General features: G+C 39.1%; 1 protein-coding gene across 3 annotated transcripts in view; it reads left to right on the top strand.

The window, feature by feature from the left end:
- Positions 1–23,940, top strand: part of Slco1c1 (solute carrier organic anion transporter family, member 1c1) — a 45,824-nt gene extending 21,884 nt beyond the window's left edge. Inside the window, exons 8-15 of one of the 3 annotated variants that reach the window (NR_149743.1) lie at positions 440–685; positions 1,533–1,697; positions 8,755–8,950; positions 13,545–13,669; positions 16,789–16,973; positions 18,278–18,342; positions 21,217–21,334; positions 23,069–23,940. Coding sequence is in view for 2 of the 3 variants with exons in the window: in NM_021471.3 (NP_067446.1) it covers positions 440–685; positions 1,533–1,697; positions 8,755–8,950; positions 13,504–13,669; positions 16,789–16,973; positions 18,278–18,342; positions 21,217–21,334; positions 23,069–23,291 (1,364 nt within the window). In the remaining variant the exon portion in view is untranslated. Of the gene's footprint in view, positions 1–439; positions 686–1,532; positions 1,698–8,754; positions 8,951–13,503; positions 13,670–16,788; positions 16,974–18,277; positions 18,343–21,216; positions 21,335–23,068 lie in introns of all 3 variants that reach the window. The other 2 variants (NM_021471.3, NM_001177772.2) reach the window with 2 other exon arrangements.
- Positions 23,941–24,564: the final 624 nt, after the last annotated feature.

Raw genomic sequence — 24,564 nt, forward strand, 5'->3', positions numbered from 1 at the left:
ACATAGATATGTATGTTTGTGAGCACATAGGTATATACATGTGTGTGTGTTTCCTTGTGTTTGGGCAAGGAATATGTGTGGGAGTGCATGCTCATGGTTGTGCGTACATGTAAAGACCTGGAGTTGATCCTGGGAATCACCCTAAACTTTTTTTTCTCCCTTATTCATTGAGGCAGGGCCTTTCAATCAAACTCAGAGATCATCGATATAGCTAGTGTAACTATCCAGCTAGCTCTGTGGCTCTCCTGTCTCTACCATTGGAGGTTGGAGTAAAGGCTAGCACCCAGGCCCATCTGGCATTTATAAAGGGTCTAGGCAATCTGATCTTAAGCCCTCCTGTAGTTTCTATGATGTGGTAGAATTGTTGCTAGAATTTGTTTTCTTCAGTAACTCATTTCAACACCCTAACCTTGAAGGTTAACCAACCTCTCTTTTTCAGACCATATAACAATCACCCCAAAGGATCCTCAGTGGGTCGGGGCCTGGTGGCTTGGTTACCTAATAGCTGGATTCCTAAGTCTCCTTGCAGCTGTTCCTTTCTGGTGCTTACCCAAGACTCTACCAAGATCCCAAAGTAGAGAGAACTCTGGCTCCACATCTGAGAAATCCAAGTTCATAGATGACCCTATTCACTACCAAATGGCCCCTGGAGACGATAAAATGAAAATCATGGAAATGGCAAAAGGTAAGTCAGATTCTCTTTGATCATGGGCTACCGTACATCTTCCTAGTGAGGCTAGAGGAGGTGTATGGGCCACAGCACTTGTATCCCCTCCCTGTCTGAAAGAAAGCTTAAGAAATCGCATAGGAAGCAGAAATGGAGAGAAGAAATCTTCGTTATTGAGAAGGTTATGCAGGTGGGTGTTGGATTAGCTCAACCTCCTCAGTCAGGATTGCTTTTGTCCACAGCAGTTGTTCAGCGTAAGCCTGGGTGGGCAGAACCGAAGAGGCTACAACTTCTTGTCCGAGAGCCTTTCACACGAGACCCACCTGTTTGAACAATATATAAAAATATGTGTCCTGGCAAGGGTGTAAGTGGGATCCAGGCAAAGGCCAGCCATGTTCTCAGGAGTTCCCCTCAGGAAAGTCAGTGGCTGAGAAATTGACCTCATCTCTTCCTTTTTAAACAATCCTGTATTTATGTTTATCAGCAGCCTTCAACTGTTGAGGTTAATTGCGTGAGTCATGGGGGTGGGGTTGTGGGGCGGAGAGGAGGGATGTCCTTTTAAGATCAAGATGCAGTCATGCAAAGAGATATCTGTGAGCTGTGTTTGGAGAAAGAGATTACAGATTGTTCATGAGATCCATCTTAGAGTCCCAAGCAGGAGAATGAGAAGAAATATGCTGGTCTCATGTCACTGGCACATCAGCTGGTGGGATAGATCCCTGACTCACCTGCGTGGCCTCTATAGTCTTCCTGTAGGAGTGTGCATGCCTAGATTCAAGCCCAGGCAGACTGCAGCTCTGCAGACTGCAATATATACCACCTGAGACCTTATCTCCAAGGACTCTATATTGTTTTTGTCTTACAGATTTTCTTCCATCATTGAAGACTCTTTTTAGAAATCCAGTATACATCTTATACTTGTGTGCAAGCACCGTTCAGTTCAATTCTCTATTTGGCATGGTCACATATAAACCAAAATACATTGAGCAGCAGTATGGGCAGTCTTCTTCCAAAGCCAACTTTGTCATTGGTATGTCCACCTTTCTGTCATGTGTTCCCATGGAAACTGATTTGATGAATCTAGCACATTCTCAGTAACATTATATTGCTCCAATTTTTAACCTAAAGTATTTTCAGGTATTTTAGATGAAGTCAAATAGTAACTTTTTGTAAAAAAAAATATATCTAGTAGCATGAATATATACATGGTGGGTATGTATTACAACTTTGCAATAAGAATTGTTTATAGCTGTGACTGTATAGCTTTAAGACAATTTTCCACAGTTCTTAAATAAGTAAAAATAAGTGAATCTAGCCTAAATTCTTTTTAGATGATTGCTTATGTTGAGTATGCATGTTTTAAACTTTATTGAAACCTTACATTGGAAAAGTTGCATTATGGTGTCTGGAGTTGCATGCAGCAGATGTTTAGACAGCATGACTGTGCTTACTCAAACAAAGCTTAGTTCTTACTCAGATAGATTGTTTAAAGTAGTTGTGCTTATAGTATATTTATGTAACCAATAACAAGAACACCATTCAAGGACCAAAACAAAAGTAAAGAAGTAAAAGAAAAGAGAGCAATATTTAAATAGCGGGCTATAACCGTGTATAAAATTAGAGATTAAAACCTGGATTGTCCCCTCCTCTCCATAAATGTATCCTTTAAAGTCACCATTTTGAGGTAGTAAATGTATCCTGCTTCTTGGGACATATTCCATTAAGTTATGAGACTCTAAAAATAATTGATTTCTTCATAGAAAAAGTTAAAGGCTTTATTTTATTGTTATCATTGTGCATGGGTATAGATGTGTCATAGGGGTGTGTGGGTGTGGGTGCATGAGTGTGTGCATAAGCACAGGTGCCGATGAGGGTCAGAAGAGGCTGTCAAATCTCCTGGAGGGCTGGAGATGTCCCAGTGGTTAAGAACACTAGCCTCTCAGCACCTACATGAGAGATCCCAAGTGTTGTAACTCCAGTTCTAGGGAACCTGACACCCTTACACAGAAACACATGCAAACAAACTATCAATGCACATGAAATAAAAATTAAAAAAAAAATCTCCTGGACCTGAAGCTACAGGTGGTTGTGGGCCATCCATTGTGTGTACTGGGAACCAAATATCGACTTCTGAACCATCTCTACAGCCCATCTTCATGCAATATTTTAAAGATTATTGTATATAGCTGTCTCTGAAGAGAGGAGAAAAGAAGCTGAGTTTATCTCTCGGAAGATGCAATTTTTGACAAGTTCTGAATAATGGGCACTCAGAGGATGTGAAAGTGACTACCATGTGTGGTCTATTCTCTGACATTCTAGAATTACTAAGATTGGATCACTGAACCTGTTACACTTTCAATATCAATCGACTCAACACAACTCAATTGTATTATTTCCTGGGTGAGCAAAAGAAATATTTTAGAATTTTCTCTCAGCACTCCATCTCTGTCTATCTGTACGTACATTGAGTTAAAGAAGACCCAATAAGGTATGGAGTTTGAGATACTCTCTTTTACTTTATATGTAGTTTTATATGTCAAGGCATAATTTACAATCAACAGTTAAGCCTGCAGATGTCCCCTGTGTGGTTTAACTGGACACGTCATGCCTATATTTCTGCACATGTGTATGTGTGTGCTATGAAGTAGCCATCATCTATAGCTTCATATTACCTAACAAGATTATTACCAGCACATACTTTCCCTCATGGCTAGAATAGTTGTAGAGCAAATCTTCATAATCTAGTCTTGCCTATTCTTGAGCCCCCTGTAAGTTGAACAGTTGGTGTTCACATTCATTCACAATTCTGAATATCCACGGTAGTAATACTTCATTACTATGGCATATAGTCTATGATACCAATGTACCATGAGTTATTTAACCACTTTGTTGTTGATAGCCTTTTGGATTGATTTATTTTGTGGGGCTACAATAGACTTCACAGCCATACTACGTCTCTGGGTGTGTTCATTTTCTTTGGCTGGTGCATAGAGTGCAGTCTGTGATAGATGCAGTAGGTATTGCTGAGAAAAAAACTTGCTGAGGACATTTGAACAGCCGCTGGAAGTGCTAGTGCCTGCTAGTCTCCCCACAACATTTTTTTTTTGCCAGACCTTGATGCTGTCAACCTTTGTCATTGTGACTTTTCACAGTAGTGGCGTGTCATTCAGCTGTGACCATTTATGCTGTATCTGCCTGCACAGGTTCACTGGTCCCTTCAATTGTCTCCTCTGCTAACTCTGTACAAGTCATCTTCCCACATTATGTATTTATTTTGCTTATCAGTCTCTCATTGGTAATTTCTGGATACTGCAATTTTTTTTGACACGAGTTCTTCAATGAATATTGCAATCATTTCTCATACACTTCACCTTGTCTTTTAACTTTTCCTTTTTATTAAACCCAGATGATTTTCTCGTACAAGATAACTGAATGCAGTTTTCCTTCCCTCTACAACCCCAGCTCCTCCCCATTGATTTGTCAACAAAGCCTTTTGATTTTGATAACGCTTATGATCATGTTTTTAAGCAAGCCAATTTTTCAGTCTTTTTCTTTCTTGTGTCATTTTGATTCCGTTTGGAAAACTATATTAAGCCCCCAAATCACTGAAATGTTTTTCTAATATTTCTAATGATAAAATTTAATTCTTTCAGTTTTCAGTTATTGGAACAATCCATTTGTAATCAAGTTTTTATATAATATGAAAGACAAGGTTCAATCAGAATAAAGCAAAGAGCCTGAATCTCTTCCCATGAATTTGCATGAAGGCTCATGTCTTTGAAGACCTGGGTGTTCTTCATTATTCAATCCCATATAACACTGCATTCGGGCACTTGATCTCTTCCATACTGGAGTCATGAATGATGTTTTTTTTTTTTAATTTCCAATGGAAATCTGTTTTTAATAAAGGACAATTAAGAACATTACTTAGAGGGAGATTTTCATAATAGAAAACTAGAGCTGAAGAAATGGCTCAGTGGGTAGAGGCATCTGTAGTTGCAGCAGGTATGAGACCAAAGGACGATCCCTGGGATATTTTCAAAACAAATAAAAATTTGTGGGAGGCACAGAGGTTCTTGTGCACACATATAAGCAGAAGAGGTGCTGGAAATACTAAACACACAGGGTTGTCTTCTCAAAGGGAAAAGTAAAACTTGTTTTCTGCCCAGAAGGCTAGGAAGTGGTTAGTATCCTGGAGACCTTTGTGATATCTGTGTGGCTGAGACTTCACCAGATCCTCGCTGCGTTCTTACCATGCACTTAATTTCCTCAGTTAATCTATAGAACACATTGTTATGGACGATGTCACGTATACCTTACAAAGATTTTTGATGTAGTTACAGCTTAAGCTTTGTTGTGCATATGGGATTGAATTAATTATCACTAGAAAAAAAATTTCACCAAACTGTGCTGTGCTTACATATGCCTAAAATGAACTACTTGGGATCAGACCTATCAATGTGAATGAACATCAGTCACTGAGTTGTTGAACTGAATGACCTCCTTCCTTCCCCAGTTGCTGCTTTGCTGGCTATGGTGTTCACAGAGGCCTGCACTGTTCTTTAATATATGCATATAGTATGTTTGTATGTTTCAATCATAGACACCTGCACTCTTGCCTGTAACTTACCCTAGACGTACTTTCCATCCCTACTCCCTCCCCCTATATATATCATATATATAGATATCATATATATGTGATATAAAAAGATATAGAATGATATATATGATCATCATATATGGATATAGATGGGTAGTGTGTATGTGTGTATTTATATATACCCCTACTGGGTCCAATATGTGCTGCCCATATGATCATGGGTAAGGGACCATACACTGAAACATGGTTGACCAACAAGCAGCCACACTCTTAAAGGCGACTGACTGTCTCTTGCCTAGAAGCCATCAATAGTCAATAGCTCCTCTATTAGAGGTGGGTCTCCTGAGTCTTTGATACTGGCATTTTGGCTATTCTCTTATGTAGGCAGGGGTGGCAGCTTTGAGTTCATGAGTGCAGAATCTTGTCATGACCAGAGAACTGATAACTGGGAAGTTCTTAACACTCTCAATGCACAATGTTTTATGTATTTACTGTATGTGCGTGAATAAAAATGGGGGCTGTATTGCATATTTTTCCTGTTATTATTATAAAACAGCATGATCATAGGTAACTTAGCGAAGAGAGAGCTTAGTTTGATTTACCATCCCAGAGGAATGAGTCTATAATGGCTGAGCAGAGCCATGAGATCAAGTGGCAGGTATGGAGGTGACAGGAGCAGGGAGCTGAGAGCTTCAAGTGTAAGCACAAAACATAGAGAGAAGTGGAACTGAAATAAAGCTTTAAACTCTCACAGCCTGCACCTAGTGGAGAGAGAGAGGAGAGAGAGAGAGAGAGAGAGAGAGAGAGAGAGAGGGAGAGAGAGAGAGAGAGAGAGAGAGAGAGAGAGAGAGAGAGAGAGAGAGAGCGCACTTTATCTCCACACTTAGAATTTTTTAAAAATTAGATCCTGTTCATGAATGAATTTGGGTTACAAGTAGCCAGATCTGTTACATTCTTCCTAGCATCTGTTCTTTGTTTATAAAATGGCAACCATGTGTCTTTGCTTATAAAATGGCAACCATGTGTCTTTGAGCTGATGGTTCTCCCTTCAAAACCCCAGGATGCTTCTCTCTTTCACTTGTTACACCCCACACATCCCTGCTTAGCTGGAGAACAAAAGTAGTGCCTCCTCTATTCCATTTTGTTAAATTTGAGGTCATGCCCTGTGAATGTGAGCCAGTATCTATCATAGTCTGAGTCTATGTCCTTAGCCAGATTAGGCTGGTTCCTAATATGTCAGCTTTAATATTAAGACTTACAACCTATAGTCAAATAAAAAAAGATAGACTCAGTGCCCTTGTCTATTGATAGCTGGTGGATACATTTTACAAACAGAAGGTGAAATAAGAGTAGGGAAGAAAGATGCCTCCTTTAATTCTATGCAGATTACTTAAAAGATCAAGTATATAAATTATAAAATGAAAGAAAGTATAGAGTAGGAATGATATCTTCCTTCACTTGTATTTGTTTTTATGATGTGTAGGAGTTGAATACAGGCACTTGCACATGCCCACCAAGAATTCTACCAGTGAGCAGCAGCTCCGATACCTCCAGCATTTCACTAAACTGCTCAGATTGTCCTTCAATGTCTTTACAGCCTCCTCAGGCCTCATAACCTCCCTGAATCTGCCTCCTGCATGGTTGGATCTCAAGCTTTTATCCCAGGCCTGGTCTTTCTCTCATACAGAGGATACACACACCCTACATTATTTTCATCTTTGCCAATTCAATAGAAATGAATTGAATGCTTTTGTGTTAGATTTTGTGCTAAGAGTCAATCATGAATAGCATCATTCCACCACCTCAACACCATTTCAGGCACAACATCTCAAATCAAAAATATTGGAAAATGACAATATGAGACCACAAGTGGGAAAGTCCACACCTGGCCTTGAGTGATTGCACTCATTTAGAATAAAGACACACTGAAGACATTGTATAAAATTACCTGCAGACTCTGTTATTATTTTATGTATATGATCCATAAAATTAAATTTTTGTCAAGACATGGGTCACATCTCTGGGACCATATGTTATGTATGTATTCTCTAAAATTTTTCAAAATTCAAAACAACAATAGTTGTAAGTATTTAAATAAGGAATACTCAGGCAGACGTGGGCGGTTATTATAAGAAATTAAGCAGGTTTGGGGGCATTTAGAAAATTCCTTGCAGTTGTACAGCTGTTAAGTGGCTGAAGTGATGTTACCTAAATCCAGTCACCTGTGTCTCAGAGTGTGTACTTTTTATCACCTGGTGCGACTATTTCCTCTGCATTTTTAAAAATATTTTTTATTACGTATTTTCCTCAATTACATTTCCAATGCTATCCCAAAAGTCCCCCATACCCTCCTCCCCACTTCCCTACCCACCCATTCCCATTTTTTTTTGGCCCTGGCATTCCCCTGTACTGGGCATATAAAGTTTGTGTGTCCAATGGGCCTCTCTTTCCAGTGATGGCTGACTAGGCCATCTTTTGATACAAATGCAGCTAGAGTCCAGAGCTCCGGGGTACTGGTTAGTTCATAATGTTGTTCCACCTATAGAGTTGCAGATCCCTTTAGCTCCTTGGGTACTTTCTCTAGCTCCTCCATTGGGAGCCCTGTGATCCATCCAATAGCTGACTGTGAGCATCCACTTCTGTGTTTGCTAGGTCCCGGCATAGTCTCACATGAGACAGCTATATCCTCTCCATTTTTTAAATCATGTTTACTTGATGACTAGTAAGGTTGCCTAACTCTGTGTCTCAGATTCCAACCCTTAATTACCTTAAAAAGATGTAACTAATAGAACCTAGTGGTGGAAGGCAGGGGACTTGACATGAGCTTCCCTACATTTGAATTAAGGCTTACTCATCACTAACCAAAATCACAAGGACATTGCTCTCTAAATAGAGGACAATGATATGCCTACCCTTAAGATTGTGATGAAGGCTCAATGTGATAAGTAGCATATCAAATGCTTCACTGAGCACCTAGAACATGATGTGCAAACAGTAACATGCACCATTGTAGCTGTAAGGAGACCAGCCAAGCAAGAGACTGAGGAGCTGGGTCAACAAAGTCAGATTTTGTTTGAGCCAGAAAATGAAAAGTAAAACATGAAACAAACAAACAGACTCATTTCCTTCATTCCCCATGAGTATCATTCTATGGGCAGCATTGAAGAACATTAATCTCCACCCAGCTGCCATGTGATTGAGTGGCACCTTCATCATCCAGTGACTCACTCGGCCTTGGTAGAGTTGTCCTTGTGTTGCTCATTGTGTCATGGAGAACGTGAGACTAGACTTGTGCTATGGTCAACCCATGACCTTGATGCTCTTCACAGACCCTTGGTAAATGTGGACCAAAAATAGCGACTGAATATTTTCATAGATTAAAAGAGCAACACAGTTCAATACGCCAGAACCATTGATGTGTTTCAGCAATCACTATGGCCACATGTGTGATGCTCAGAGATCTCATGTTGTTTTTCTTATTCTGCAGGGCTCATCAACATTCCTGCAGTGGCCCTTGGAATATTCTCTGGGGGAATAGTTATGAAAAAATTCAGGCTGGGTATTTGTGAAGCTACAAAACTCTACTTGGGATCATCTGTCTTTGGCTACCTCCTCTTCCTCTCTCTGTTTGCACTGGGATGTGAAAATTCTAGTGTGGCCGGACTGACTGTCTCCTACCAAGGGTATGTACCTTCATGGCATTATTTGAGGAGACAGAATGGTTTAATTCAATTGTCAATAGAGTTTTCCAATAAGATGATGTTAATGTTTTAAGTCTCATATTTATATGAAGAGATTTTTTTAATTGAATAGCTGACAGAACTTAAGACTCAGAATCTGTTATTGTCACTCAAATTTGTTGCTTATTACAAATTTGAATTTGATTGTCTTATAGAAATATAAAAATTGCTGAATCTATATCTTACATTAGAAAATTAATCTGACAAGAGAAACAGTGTAATTATGGAAATACCAGCCTTGAGTTCTTAGTAAAGTAATGGTTAATCGGTTGAACCAATCTGGCTATAACTTTCTTAATTTAAAAAAGCATTAGTTATCTATTAAGATTATAGAGGACCTAAATAATGTCATACAAAGAAAGTGGTTAGTATTTGTCTAAAATAGCTGGAAGAAGTTTTCCCCTTCTCTCCTCTGGACTCCTAATTAACTGGATTGGTGTCTAGAACATTCTCCCTCTGCTGTGTTAGAATCACTGCAAGAGTCAGGGGGAAAGGCTGTCTCCTTGCAGCTGTCTTTAGCTGTTCATCGTGTCCTGAGTCCAGAGAACATGAATAATTTACATTTCCTGTTGTTGGCCTCATTCCTATGCTACCATATATGTGGTCAGTGATTTGATTATACCATTTCTTGTTTCTTTCTTAACGCAAACCTGGATCTTGGAGGACACATTTCACCATTCCATTTACGAGTTCTTCCTGTCACTCCACCAGATGGAGCAGCGGCATCCTTCTAGCTATTTCTACACTGCTCATCTATAGATCTTACTGAACCTCTAGCATGTGCCAGAGATTAAATTTCCGGACAGCTTTAAGACCTGCAGAGGCAGAAATGCAGACTCTGCACATCTCTTGTATTCATTGCTTTCTTGTTTTTGTTTAGGTTTTCTTTCTTTTTTTTTTTTTTTTCTATTTTTTTCTTGGATATTTTCTTTATTTACATTTCGAATGTTTTTCCCTTTCCAGGTCTCCCCTTCAGAACCCCCTTATCCCACCCCTTCTCCCCCTGCCTCTATAAGGATGCCCCCCACCCCACCCCCATCCTCCAGCCCTGGTATTCCCCTATACTGGAGCATTGAACACCCTCAGGCCCGAGGGCCTCTCCTCTCACTGATGTCCAACAAGGCCATCTTTTGCCACATATGTGGTCAGCATCATGGGTCCTTCCATGTGTATTCTTTCATTGGTGGTCCATTCCCTGGCAACTCCCGGGGAGTCTAGCCTGTTGACACTGTTACTCCCTCCATGGGACTGCAAACCCCTGAAGCTCCTTCACTCCCTCTCTAACTCCTCCATCTGGGGTACCCAAGCTCAGGCCAATGGTTGGCTGCCTTGTGACCAAGTACCTGATGAAAGCCACTTAAAAAGGGAGGTGTTTATTTGGGCTTGCAGTTTTATGGGGGCATATACAGTATATCATGGTGGGGACAGCATAGCAGTAGGTGATCCCATGTCTTTATGGGTGCATGGGAATTGCTTTCTCACAAATCAACAGATAGGAGGCTGTGGTGGGTCAGGAAGGAAGCCTGTGCTACACCCTCCAGGCCTTCTGACCCAGTGACCTACAGACCCCACCTCCCAAAGCTTCCACAGCTTTCCCAAAGACCTCCACATAGTGGTAGACCCAATTATTTAAGTATATAAATTTATAGGAGACAGACATTTTACATTTTCTTTTTCTATCTTTTATTCTGTTGTTCCTCACCTGCCTCTATCTCTACAGCTCCCCATTTCTAGCCTCCATTTTTTTCACCAACATAGTTTCTTCTACTTTTAACTATGCACACACTATAATTTCTTTCATCTAAAATGAAAAATTAGTGAATACAATCTTAATTTAAAAAACAAAAACTATGACTACCAGGACTGTGAGGCTGAAGAGTCTGCTGTGGTCAGCAATGAATATGATAAGTGTCAATGGTAACTAATAATTGCTAGAAGATTCTGCAGAGGATAAAAGTCCTGTGTCATTTTGACTGTAACTTTCATATTCATTATATAGACCAGCATTCAGGAATCATTTGTATTTTTCAATTTATAAAACATAATAATTTTCATTTTCTAAGTGTGTCCTTTATACTCCTATACAAATTAGTTTTTCCTAACCTTCTTTGAAGAAAAGGGAGATTTAAAAAGTCTATTTGCTTCCCAAACTTGGTGTCTATCAAAGGCAATCTTGACCTTGAGCACAGGCAGGGCTCAGAGTTTACATCTTTCTACATCATGCTATTTCTAAGGCAAAAGGAAATACATAGGCAACAGCTGTGAATATTTGAGGTTCATATTATGAGCACTTCCATGATAAAAGATGAAGTATTTTATAGAAATAAAAGATAATGACGCCATTGAGTACCAGCCTCTTCAGTAGTCAGTCACCTTGAGAGACTGAAGCTGAACTATATTCATGCTGTCATTATTTGGTGCATTCTGAACTCCTCTTTCAAAACTGTTTTCCATACTTTTACAACCTCCCTCACAATGGCAGAGATTTAACCTTTGAGAATAGCTTTGCCACTGAAAGCAGCCAAAGACCTGCAACACCACTAGGGAGCCTCTGTCCTCTCAACACAGCTCTCTAAAAGACAATTCCTGTTGAAGGATAAACTCTCTGCTGTGTTTTCTGAAACTCTTTACAATTAAAATTTTAATCCACAACCATACTGTCCAAAAAATATTCCATAAGATGTTTCTACAATTAAAATCTGCCCTAGATTGCAAAGTAAACATGTCCTCAGTAATGTAAACTAATTAATTTTATGCAAAATTCTCCCCAGGAATTGCTTTGTTTGTAAAGGCTATTTTGATTTTAGACACTAGAAAGGTTCTCTATTGACAAGCTTGAGATATGACAATTGGGGGAATGTTTCTTCTACAGTTAGGAGCATAATGCTGTTATGAGAACAAGAATTTGGATGCAAGAAGCCTGGGAGGGGTTCACTCCTAAGTTTGTCACTGACAAATGGTGTGCGTTCTAGCAAATTCCATCCCTAACCTGGCTTTCCTGACATGCAAGGGAGTGGGTGGCCTCTATTATACCACATTTCATTGGATGTCTGATCATCTGGGACCTTGGCCTCACAGGACCTCTAGGGGCCTGATGCTGGGCTTTCAAAAACATTAGTTATTACAGATAAAACTGATCATCTCAGCCAGCAGTCAACATTTCATGGAAGAGGAGATTAAATGCTCCCAGTGGACATTCCTGAGACCTAGTCAAATGCCCTTTTGTTCTGTTTGGGGTGATCTTTGAGATGGTCTAATCCACAGCAGCCCAACTAAATGGACTGTTACCTAAATTAAGAAATTGCCCTTACAATAATATAGGAAATATTCACTAGAAGCAAGGGCACACATCACTGCTTCTTTCCCTAAATACCACCTTTGGATGATTTCAACACTAGTACTAGGGAGGCTGAAGCAGGTGGTCAGAGAGTTCAAGTCTCACTCAGGCTACATAGCAAGATCATGAATCAGTTCCTGTAGACTATCTTTCTTACTCTACTATGTGCTAAGAGTTGTATTTGAAACTGGCATCGTAGGAGTAAATGTGCAGACTGATCTGGCCTCCACTAAGTGCACATGTCAGTATATTGTTTGTCAATTTCAGTCTCCAAAATATCCACATAAAACAAAATTCAGCAAACTGAGAAATTAACAGAAAAAAAGTAAAATGAGGGAGGAAACAGGATTATGAAAACTCTATGGGCATAACACTTAACATGAAGCCAAAATAACATTCCCATGGGTGAGTGCCCCATGGAGAGACTAGAGAAAAAGAAAAAAAAATTCAAGAACGCCAACACTTGGAGGGTAAATATTGTTTATTAAGATTTATAAACATTTTCCATCCTCACAAAGTTAGTACTTCAGAGAGTTCCAGTAAATACCTGTGGCTAAATGAGTTGGTAACTCACTGAATGATGTGAAACTCTATGCACAAAGATGATGTAGGATGCAGAATATGGGGAGAATATGGAGACAAAAGATGCATGATGCATTGTTTGGAAAGACATATGCAAGTAGATATGCAGTCACAATGGATGTAAGAAAAGTGTTTGTTTTTGGCTGCTTTCATTTATTACTAAAAGCAATACTCATCATACTGGATGTCCAAAGACAGCAGGCACAATGTCATAAATTGCCCTAGAATTATACTTTTCTGTCTTGTAACCATGGACAAACCCACCTCTGTCCAAATTTTCATTAAAGAAACTTAGAAGCAGAAGACTTTAATATGACCTTTACACTAAACCATGGACTTAATTATATTGGGTAAGCCCATTATAATATCAAGGTACTGTTTAAGGGAAAGACGTTTAACAGTGGGCTCATTTTTAACACTTAGATGCTGATGTCTTTAACACAATAATTGTATTTTCAAAAAACAAACATGATTGCCAATATCATAGCATTTATATGACTCAAGAACATTGATAATTTTAAAACTAAGGTCTGGCTTGCTAAGAGGTAATATTTTATACTGTTACATTTCTTTTCAGAACCAAACCTGTCTCTTATCATGAACGAGCTCTCTTTTCAGATTGCAACTCAAGATGTAAATGTTCAGACTCAAAATGGGAGCCCATGTGTGGGGACAATGGGATTACCTATGTGTCGGCTTGTCTTGCTGGCTGTCAATCCTCCAGCCGGAGTGGAAAGAACATTGTAAGAAATATCTCCTAACATGTCTGTTTGTTAAATGGCTACTCAGTAGTCCCATGTACCTCCATTTGGGGCTCAGGAGGTCACCCAGGTGGAAGCTCTCGTTCTGACCCTACTCTTATGTATAAGTATAAATAATTTAAATCATTCTTGTGGATCTGAAGTTGAAAGAATTAGTCACGAAACAGGTACAACAACTTTCATACTTGTTTAGTCTACCACTCCCATTTTATGGTAAAAAGTATTAGCCCAGAATAAGAAAGTTCCAAACACCAGAACATATCATTTTAAAAGTCTGCTTTAGAGTTGGTGTCTCCTGAGCTGAAGCTCAAGGCCAGAAGACATAGAAGGTTTCAGGCACAGCACAAATATAGGAGGTTAAGAGTTCTGTATATAGAGAAAGGGATTCAGAATGCTAGCAACTGATCCCAGGGAAGTTGATGATTCTAAGGCAGCTCTGCTTGATGATGATAAGTAGATGGTCTGGGCTGCAGGGCATCTGTAGGGCAGAGGAGGCAGGACTCTATGTAGGAAGTTTGCTCAGTCTGTTCAGGTGGAATCACATGTGTACTTAAGATGAGTGGCTTAAACTGTAAGCATTTACTCATCACAGATACAGAAATGATGTTCAGTTTATTGCCCAGTCTCTGTGTTTATCCAACCTCTGTCACTGTCCATTCAGTCCTATTTATACTCCCTCCAAACATCATGTGCCCTCCTCACCACTTGTCTTGCCTCAGCACATGATCTGTCTCACCTGACATCACTCTGCCAATCAGCCTGAGTCAGGGGAAGCAGGAAGAAACCACAGCACACCACAAGAAGGTTTTTTTGTGTGTTTCTCATTATAGAATCCTAAAACATGAAGCTCAACTACACAATGTAAGGTGGACCAATACATGCTTGTCATTAGTGGAAAAGAATCCTTTATCACGTGTCCTTTCACATGCTTGCTTTAGCAGAACATCCTTTTACTTGCGCCTGCTTCAGGAAAATACTCCTTCATGTTTTTGCCCCAGCAAAACAACATCCAATACTTTCCAAAGAGCCCTTAGGTTTCCACCTCAAAAACCTTAAAGTGGTTTCTTCTTGTTGGATACTAATTCCTGAGGACTATATCTTCATGACCTCCTAAGGGTCTTACCTCCAAATATTATTGTACAGAAGCTTGCTACTTCAATGAGGGAACCAAGAATGGACATTCAGTACGCAACAGAAGCCATCTGTGAAGGACGTGACAATAACCAACTTCCCCTCTAGTCACACCTTTGCACTTCAGGGTCAAATAGTCTTCTGTAAAGATTGAACAACACATATATTTAAATACTCTGTTGGCTAGTTATGAATGCTTGTGCAAACATGACGAGAACATCCCAGATGACAGTGAGATGCAGGAAAAGATAACAACAATAAAAGAAGATGGATTATGACTGAAAATATTTTTACCAGAACTGCCAGGAGCCTCCTGGCCTGGAGTGTGTTGAAATGATAGAGTAGGACTCTGGTGTGGCTTTAAAGACTGATGGTCTCTAGACATTCTAGCTCTCTAACTATACTGAATGCTGATGAAAACTTCTAAAAGGTCCTAAAAACTGCCTTGTTAATTCTGAGGGTTAAAAGCCTCCTGGCTTAGGTGATTAACACCTGTAGCCTAACAGCAGGAGCTTATGTAATGTAGCCTTTGTTCTATCTAGCTTAGTAAATACTGACATAATTTTAGAAATTCTTATAGGATTGTCATTAAGGATTAAGAAGTCATCAGTTTGTTTGTATACACCACTAGAAGATAGTATATCTTTGTAGTTCTGCAGAGATCTGCTCAAAAGAGTGTGCTAATACATAATGAATGTTATATATGTTCAATAATAACAGGAAAAGCATGTTAACAGCAGGAATCTTTCCTAAAATGATTTTTATCCTGGGACTTGCCTATGGAAATGAATCTGTCTTGGATTATTTATCAATCCAAAACAGACTCATCTCAGGAAGATCACCTGCTAGATATTTGTTTGTTGGCTCCTGACATAACACACATACCCATGCGCGTGCGCTCTCTCTCTCTCTCTCACACACACACACACACACACACACACACACACACACACACACACACACACTTAAATAATGAAAATAAAGTCAATTTTATGTTCTGGATGCACACTAGTGACAAGGTGGGGTGATCCTACTTTCATAGAAGTTGTATTCTAGTAGAAGGATGAATCTTAAAGATAAATAGCCTTACGCTCAGCAGCAGGAGCAGCGTTAGGATGAAAGGACAGAGGTATGAATGTGGTTTACAAGGGGAAGTCATGCATGTTTTCTCCAATGAAGTCTCAGAGCAGACAGGGAAAAACCAACCAGGCAAGAAGAAACCTTCCTGGGTAGGGAGCAGCAAGACCATGAGATATGGGTGAACTTGCTGTGTTCAGTGATGTGTTTCTAGGATAAAACAGACCTGCAAAATTGCCATTGTGGGAGCCATTTGTGTCCAAGCAGAGAAAGAGGGAAAATTGTTGACTACTGAGATTGGAGTGGGATCTGGGAGCTACAGATAGAGAAAGAGTGGAATAGAGAATGGGTGATTCACAACAGTGATTTGGGATCCTTATAAGTATGCAGAGAACACTAATGGCAAAGTTGAGAACAGTGAGAGAATTTGACCATCAGTTTTGAACATGCACTTTCATCCTATGTGGAAAGCAGGTTGGTTGGTAAGAGAAGAAGCAATCTGAGCACAAAATGACCACTGTACAATCAAAGAATACAATAGTGGAAAGGAAGTGGGGGGCAGAGGGTGAGGAGTAGGAGGTGGGAGAGGCCAAAGTACACAAAGGAAATTGTAACCAAGGAACCCAGCTCTACATATAACAGAAGTGTGTTTTACCGAAGAAAGAAAAGAAAGAATGAAAGTGAGAATGAAGGAAGCAAGATTTATGTGAACATCTTAGAATTTACTAAGAAATCTTCTGTAGGATTAGTCACTATTTGAACAATGAAATACTCTCTCTTAAATATATTTCAATGCAGCAAAAATGTACTAAAAGTATTTTAAAATAAATTATGTAACTTCTGCTTTAATTAAATATACCTCAATAATTGGACTTTTCTCTACTGTGTTACAGATATTTTCTAACTGCACTTGTGTGGGATTTGCAGCCCCCAAGTCAGGAAACTGGTCAGGCATGATGGGCAGGTGTCAGAAAGATAATGGATGTTCCCAAATGTTTCTTTATTTCCTTGTGATTTCAGTCATCACATCATATACATTATCTCTAGGTGGCATACCTGGATATATATTACTCTTGAGGTGAGTGTCAAGTCTCCTCACTTCAACTTCACTATCATTCATATATATATATATATATGTATATATATATGGTATATCAATATATTATATACATATCATATATATGATATCTATCATCATCTATCTATCTATCTATCATCTATCTATCTATCTATCTATCTATCTATCTATCTATCTATCTATCTATCTATCTATCTATCTCTAACTATCTTCTTTGTGGAGCCATGGTTTTTGATAGCTTTTTGAAATAATTGACCCAGCCCCTGGTTCCACTGTCGTATGACCCCACTTTACATTTCTCTATAAAAATGTAGCTGAGTAGAGTTTTCTTAATTCAACATGTTTGAGAACCCTTGACCTAGATCAAGGTTACAACATATATCATTGAAGTTTTTCAGTAAACATCATGTCCTGTCTTCTGATGTTGGTGACAGTATTAACTAACACAGATAAAATGTACCATAAATTAAGTATGCTTCCATCAAATGTATGCAATAAATATTTGTGAGATACCTTATAGATATGCTTAATAACACAGTGTTTTGAATTGATCATTTTGATGTACAGGCTATTATTTTCTGCATATTCCTGCTAAGACTCGAATTTGCTGTGATATTTTTAAATCAACTGAGGATTCTGATCTCGAAGTATTACGTAAATGACTTAAAACAACTTTACATATTAGACCATTTAATATGCACTCTCTTGCATATTTTAATTGGGGTATAAGTTTTTAAGAATAATTAAAATATAAATTAAGCACTGATTCCTGCTTTAAATCATACATGTTTAAAAATAAGAGAACTTTAAACTTTGCCTCACTTCTTTAAATAAAAATACAAATCTTAAAGAATAAATGGTAAGATAAAGATTGTGACCAGATAAAGGTTCTATGAAAAGTGTATGTGTGTGTATTATATGAGTACATGTGTATAGTGAATAGCTATGTAGTATGCACATATGAGGCCCTAGATTGTTGATGATAATTTCCTCAGGTGCTTGTCCAGGGTCCCTCCACCTCACTCACTGAGGCAGGATCTCCCAGTTAGAACTTATCAACAAGGTTAGTCTTAGTGCCATCTTCCTCTAATGACTGCCTGTCTCCACTTTCTGAGGCTGGAATTACATACAGCAGGTTTCTAAGCCTCTATCTATCTATCTATCTATCTATCTATCTATCTATCTATCTATCTATCTATCATCTGTCTGTCTGTCTATCCTCTTTATACTTGTATGGCAGCTGACTTAATCGCTGAGAAATCTCTCAGGCCACGTTTTTAAAATAGTGCTTTTTAAAATTTTAGGTGCATTCAACCACAACTTAAGTCTTTTGCTCTGGGTATCTACACCTTAGCAGTAAGAGTTCTTGGTAAGTATAATGAGAAGAACACTTTTCTCCTCTTTCTTTCAACACTGTGTGTGTGTGTGTGTGTGTGTGTGTGTGTGTGTGTGTGTGTGTGTGTGTGTGTGTGTGTGTGTGTGTGTATTTATTTTGGTTTATCATCAGAGGCCCTGCAAGCATCACAGCTTGTAGGGAATGATCCAAATAAGGTGATAAATGAAACTATGGTCAGTTCCACTGTAGCAGGTACAGGGTCAGAAACTTCTGGAGTCTGACCTCGCAGTTTATGTTTCTTACACACTTAAGTATAGTAACACTTTGGGGGAAAAGTCTCTACATGACAATTATCACAACAAAGCTTCAGCAATAGCTAATTGGAGACTCCCTGGCAAAGTAACAAAGCATGTGTGGCCTTTACAATAAGAATGTGTTCTCTTGACAGATAAACAGTGCTTAAGTAAGGACCTGAGGAGGAAGGACCTGTAATAAGCATCAGGATGTTTTATACACATAAGGCTATTCTATATGCGTAAGGGTATTCTACTGATGGAGCATGCCTCTATCGTAAGGAATGGTTTCGTTCCCTGAGAGACCAAGAGACAGGGCCCAAACGATGCTCAGCATTCTGCAGGTTATTTAGGAAGACTGGTTCCATAGATTAGCAAAAAGATCACCAGTTTGTTAGACCTCATTCATGTAAAACTTCCTGGTAAAAAGAAAGACATCAGTCATTTTTCTATTCTTGAAGGAAATAAGCCCTTGTATTTAACAGCTAGCTACCCTTTCCAGCATTTAACAATCCTTCCTTATTCTAGTTAGGCAAGTGTGATCATCTTATGAATGGTCCTTCTTTTTCATTTACCTGATTGCTTTTGATAAGCAGGTAATAAACTGTACAAGTGAACTGTGTCAGTTTGCCCATTCTGTCAGGCAGACCTGACTTTAGTGTAGACCATCCCTGGACAATGGTCTCTTGGTAAAATCGAGGGTCATAGCCATCTCCACAATAAAGGTCATTTCTCACTAATAAGTGACCTGTGAGATGATGTGAAGTCATTATTCCATTTCTGGTATATGTTTTACCTGAAGCTGAAATGACTGTAAATGATTCTATATTAAATCAATTATATACTGACTATTTATAAAACATTAGTGGATTTTCTTCCTTGAAACAATTTTTCTCTGTGTAGACTTAGCTATACTGAAATCACTCTGTAGGTCATGCTGGCCTTGAATTCACAAAATCTGCCTGCCTTTGTTTCCCACGTGCTGGGATTAAAGGTATGTATGACCACGCTCAGGCCAAAAGTTCAGTGGAATTTTAAGCAAGCAATATTTTAAAAAATAATTCTTACTTGTTATCAAAGGACTGTTTGTCTTGATGGCGTCATATACACATTAGGATGGCTTTAGGAAGAATAAATTATTTTCTTATTACTATATGCTGTGGTTTTGTGGTTTAAATATGAAGTGTGCTCTATCTGTTTGTCAGATCCCAAGATGGTGTCACATATAGAAAATTGGGGTACCTTTAGAAGGTGGGTCCTAGCAGGAAGAGATCTCTAATTGGGCTGCAGTGGAGGAGTTGAAGTCTACAACTTGGCAACTTGTAGCCTGAGTTTTCTCTGCTTTCTGCTTTTATCTATTTACCAAACATGCCCCTACTGCATAGACACACTTTCCCCACCATGGCTGATTCAAATACCCTGAACTGTGAGCCAAAATAAACTCACCTTTATTAGCTGTAAAAATTTTGGCTACTCAAAGGAAAACAAACAAACAAACACCAAAACAAACAAACAAACAGCCCTGTGCAAACCAGATTTTAATACCATCTGTTTGCAACGTACAAAATAGAAGTGAAGTTGTGAACACATTTTAATCCTTCCAGAGGACTTTTGTTGAAAGTTGATGATGAGAATTTATCTTCTGTCCCTAAGAAGGATCAGTTATTGCGAAGTATAATGAGTAAGACAGCCAACCATCCTGTGCCTATCCTGTGGTTGCATAGCTTGGTTTTCTGAGAACACACAATCAAAGGCCACTAAGGGTTTGTGGAAGGGAGGAAAGTTGTAGGCTGCTGAGCAGAATGAATGCAGTTTTAGGTCATTGGAATGGCTCTTTCTGAAGGGAACCATTTCAACTGAGATGCAAAGGGTATGTGCACATTCAAAAGGAGGAGGCAAGAAGATGAAATCAGCTTCAGATAAAGAAAGCTACTCGGGGCGTTCGGCAAGAGGGTGGAGCATGTTAATCACTGAAAAAAGTTCAGGGAAGCAGGTATCTGAAACATAAGACAATTAATATGACTTCAGATGAGGCCAGACATGTCATGTTTGGTCTTGGAATACCTTGGGCAATTATCTGTGTGGTTATTTGCTTAGTAAATAGAGTAGAGAGAGTTAAGGGAATTGGCAAAAAAGAACCCTTGGCTATTGCTTTTATTAGGGTGGGGTGTCTAGGAATTAAACCCTGGGCTTGGATGTATGCTAGACAAATTCTCTACCAGTGAGCTGTACACACACCCTCCTTCAGATTTACATCAGAGCAGAAGCAGAGAGAGGAGGATATATACCTAAGGAAGAGATTTTATGGCTTGGGTTTTAAAATGAGAAGGGCTCAGAGGTGGCATCCAGGTTCATTGCCTTGGCCACTTGGTGAGGGAGAAGTTGTGTTCACATTGAGTGTGAATTTCCAGGAGACATGCATCTAGACCTAAACCACTGACAGTTACTGCATGGGTCCTGAGCTTGTGACCAAACTCTGAGCCATAGAAAGAGGTCTCAGTGAAGAATTGTGGGTTTTCACTACCTAATCAGTGATTCCTGAGCTCAAGGTAAGTGGTTCTGGGTCACTTCTTATGGCCAAAAACTTAGAAGCGATCATTTATGTTTCTTACAGCAGGAATCCCAGCCCCTGTGTACTTTGGTGTTTTGATTGACACTTCATGCCTCAAATGGGGATTTAAGAAATGTGGAAGCAGAGGCTCCTGCAGGCTGTATGACTCCCACGCTTTCAGGTACAGTGCCAAGCACACTCATGTAGCTCTGTGCTCCTACAGCTCATTTTCTGCCACATCCTGAAGCTTAAAATTCCCTGTGTACTTTCCATGTTTATGAGGTAAATCAACCAAAAAACTGTGAACAATTCTATTTTACATGAAAAAATATTGCCAAGTGTTGACATTGAATTTCATTTTGAATTCATCATTATTTTATTTTGTTCTGACTTTTTAAAGTTAGCACAGTTAGCAATGCGTTTCATGAATGTATTTTATTATGGCACTTTCACATATATGTATCATTATACTTTGAATTTCTCCCTGCCCCAAGTAATCATTTTTTAAAAATGATGAAAATGAGCAGGAAAAAATGGCTCACACCTGTAATCCCAGAATTCAGGGGACTAAAAGAGAATTAGTTAATGCTTAATTGAAGTCAGCCTCGGCTATATAATATGTTCTAGGCTAAACTGAGGCTGCAGAGTGAGCAACCCTGGCTCATAACACACACACACACACACACACACACACACACACACACACACACGAGCATACATATATAATAAATGATTTTTAAAAAATCCTAGAATACAGGTTTGAAAATGTGTGCACACAAATGGCAAAATATTTCCTGAAACTCAGATGCATTTAAATTTAGGTCACATTCTGGGTTTATTTAATTCTATTCTTTTTTAAACTGAGCCAAACTGTACCATTTGCGTCAGCGCTAATCCCCTGGGCAAGATCTGGATTTGGCTCTCAATCCATCCGGCTCTTATTGCCAAGCTGATGTTCAATTATCCCAGTACTTGAAATGCACAAAAGTAAAAAGCTTTCTCTGTGTGGGTGAGCGTGTCTGAGGTGGAGAGCACGGTTTTCTCACTACGGTATCATTCAGTTCCGTTCATCAAACCTTTATCTCCCCACTGCTTAAAGCCATACTCCAGTGGCTTAAAAGCAGGACTTCTTTTATTCAAAGACTTACACGCTGAATACTTTGTTTCAGAGGGGGAAAAAAAAAAACCTCCAAAAACCAAAAGAAAAAAAAAAATCCGAGAGTCTTGAGCCTGTAAGTTGCATGTGAATTAGGCAGACCATCTCAAATAAGATCGATTTAATAGGCTTTGATATTATGTGTGAAGGATGTTTGGTCCAAGGCCAGGGCCAGTTCTGGGAGTGACATTTGGTTTCTGCTCTCATTTGGTAAGGCTAAGTGCTCACTGCAGTGTGGACATTGTGTGATGCAGAGACCGTATGTAAGAGGGGAAGCTGAACACTAAGTTCTTTATCAGGCCTTTCTGTCCCACTAACAACCCTGACCCCTTCTTTGAATTGCTTACCACAGCTTTTCCTTGGAGTGTATTGAAGAAATATTTGAGACAGGGTCACCACATGACTTAGTCAAACCTTGACACCTTTGAAAGTGAAAGAGGCTCTTTTAAAATTATTACTTGGGACAGCAATGGGCTAAATAGGACTGCCTCAGCAAGCAGGAAGATGGCTATCCAACTTCAGGGAATCTTTAAAGAGGAAGTGGGAACTATTATATCATTTGCAGTAACCAGGAATGACAATACAACTAAGAAGTTGCCTCTGCTGGCAGGAGGTCACCAGCATTCATAGCCACCAGGCCATTAAGTCTGTGTCTCTCAGCAATCAACCTCACACTGTTAGAACCTTCATGTTTTGTTTTGCTTTGCTTTCAAGTTGAGTGGCTGCAATAATTATAACCGAGACTCTCTCCTCTTTTAGACACATATACCTGGGATTAACCACGCTCCTGGGCACGGTGTCTGTCTTCCTAAGCATGGCTGTACTTTTTGTTTTAAAGAAAAAATATGTCTCGAAACACAGCAGCTTAATAACCACAAGAGAAAAAATAGGGATGTCTTCAAGCATCAAAAAGGAGACATGCGCTGCAAGGGATCGTGGATTGCAGCCCAAGTACTGGCCAGGCAAGGAGACACGACTTTAAAAAAAAATCATGGAAACAAACAAATATGGGGTCATTTTATCCAATACATGTAAATGAATAAAAGCATAATCAAAAGGGCTTCAATGTGCAATTCCTTTCTGCTTCCAAAGGTATGCCTGCTTTGCTTTTGACTCTAAGCATAACATGACAAACCTCTAAGGATGTAATTAAATTTATTTTAAAACTTTTAAACTTGTACATTCCTTTTAATTATTTTCTTATTTCTGCTTCATGCTATATTGTCTCCATTGATATGTGATATGTGTTCCTGGGGATGGCTGTCTATTATGTTTGATTATGACATGTCATCTGTACATTGTGTCACTTGACCAGAATCTACTTTGAGTATTTCCTAAGGAGATCTTTCAGATTTAGCTCCTCCTTGAACTGATACAGAAAAAAAACATTCATGATGGGGTTGTCTTCTGAGACAATTTCTGTTCATTAGTTTACATATAATAAGATGTAATTTTATAATTTACATAAATTCATTGTGATTTTGGAAGTATCCATGGTTACACTGCAATTCATGTCACCATGTCACCATACTTTATTGCTTACGAATTCAGTGAATCAAAATATTTTTAAACAAACACTTCCCAAATTTCCATGAATTAGGTAACTCTGTACTTAGACATAAATTGTATTCACAAAATATATTTGTTTTGTTTTGCTTTTTCGAGACAGGGTTTCTCTGTGTAGCCCTGGGTGTCCTGGAACTCACTCTATAGACCAGACTGCCTTAAACTCAGAGATCCGCCTGCCTCTGCCTCCTAAGTGCTGGGATTAAAGGCATGTGCCACCACTGCCTGGTCATAAAAATATTTAAAAGTTAAGTTTCTGGGGATGGGGGGACCTGAGTGGACTTGCATGTCAACTTGATCAGAAAGCATTGTATGAAATTCCCAAATAATCCATAAAAACATAATGTTGGAAAAGATATAGTAACATAGATATTACAAATTGTACTATGTGGTACTATGCATTTCTGCACTGTGTGTCTGTAGTATAAGATATTTATGTACACTATACATGTACTATGTAGCTGATATGTACTTTATGCATAAAACAGTCAGAGACTTTGACCCTGTAGAGAGAGTAGGCTCTAGATGTCATTTGTCCTGGTTAGTTCTTTCTCCACTTGACACAAGATAGCCTCATTTGGGAAGAGGGACTCTCAGTTGAGGCAGTTTCTCCACAGTGTTGGCCTATAGGCACGTCTTGATTAATGATTGACGTGGAAAAGTCCATCCCACCTGAGCAGATAGTCCTG

Source organism: Mus musculus, chromosome 6 (genome assembly GCF_000001635.26).
Source record: "Mus musculus strain C57BL/6J chromosome 6, GRCm38.p6 C57BL/6J".
Taxonomy (NCBI): domain Eukaryota; kingdom Metazoa; phylum Chordata; class Mammalia; order Rodentia; family Muridae; genus Mus; species Mus musculus.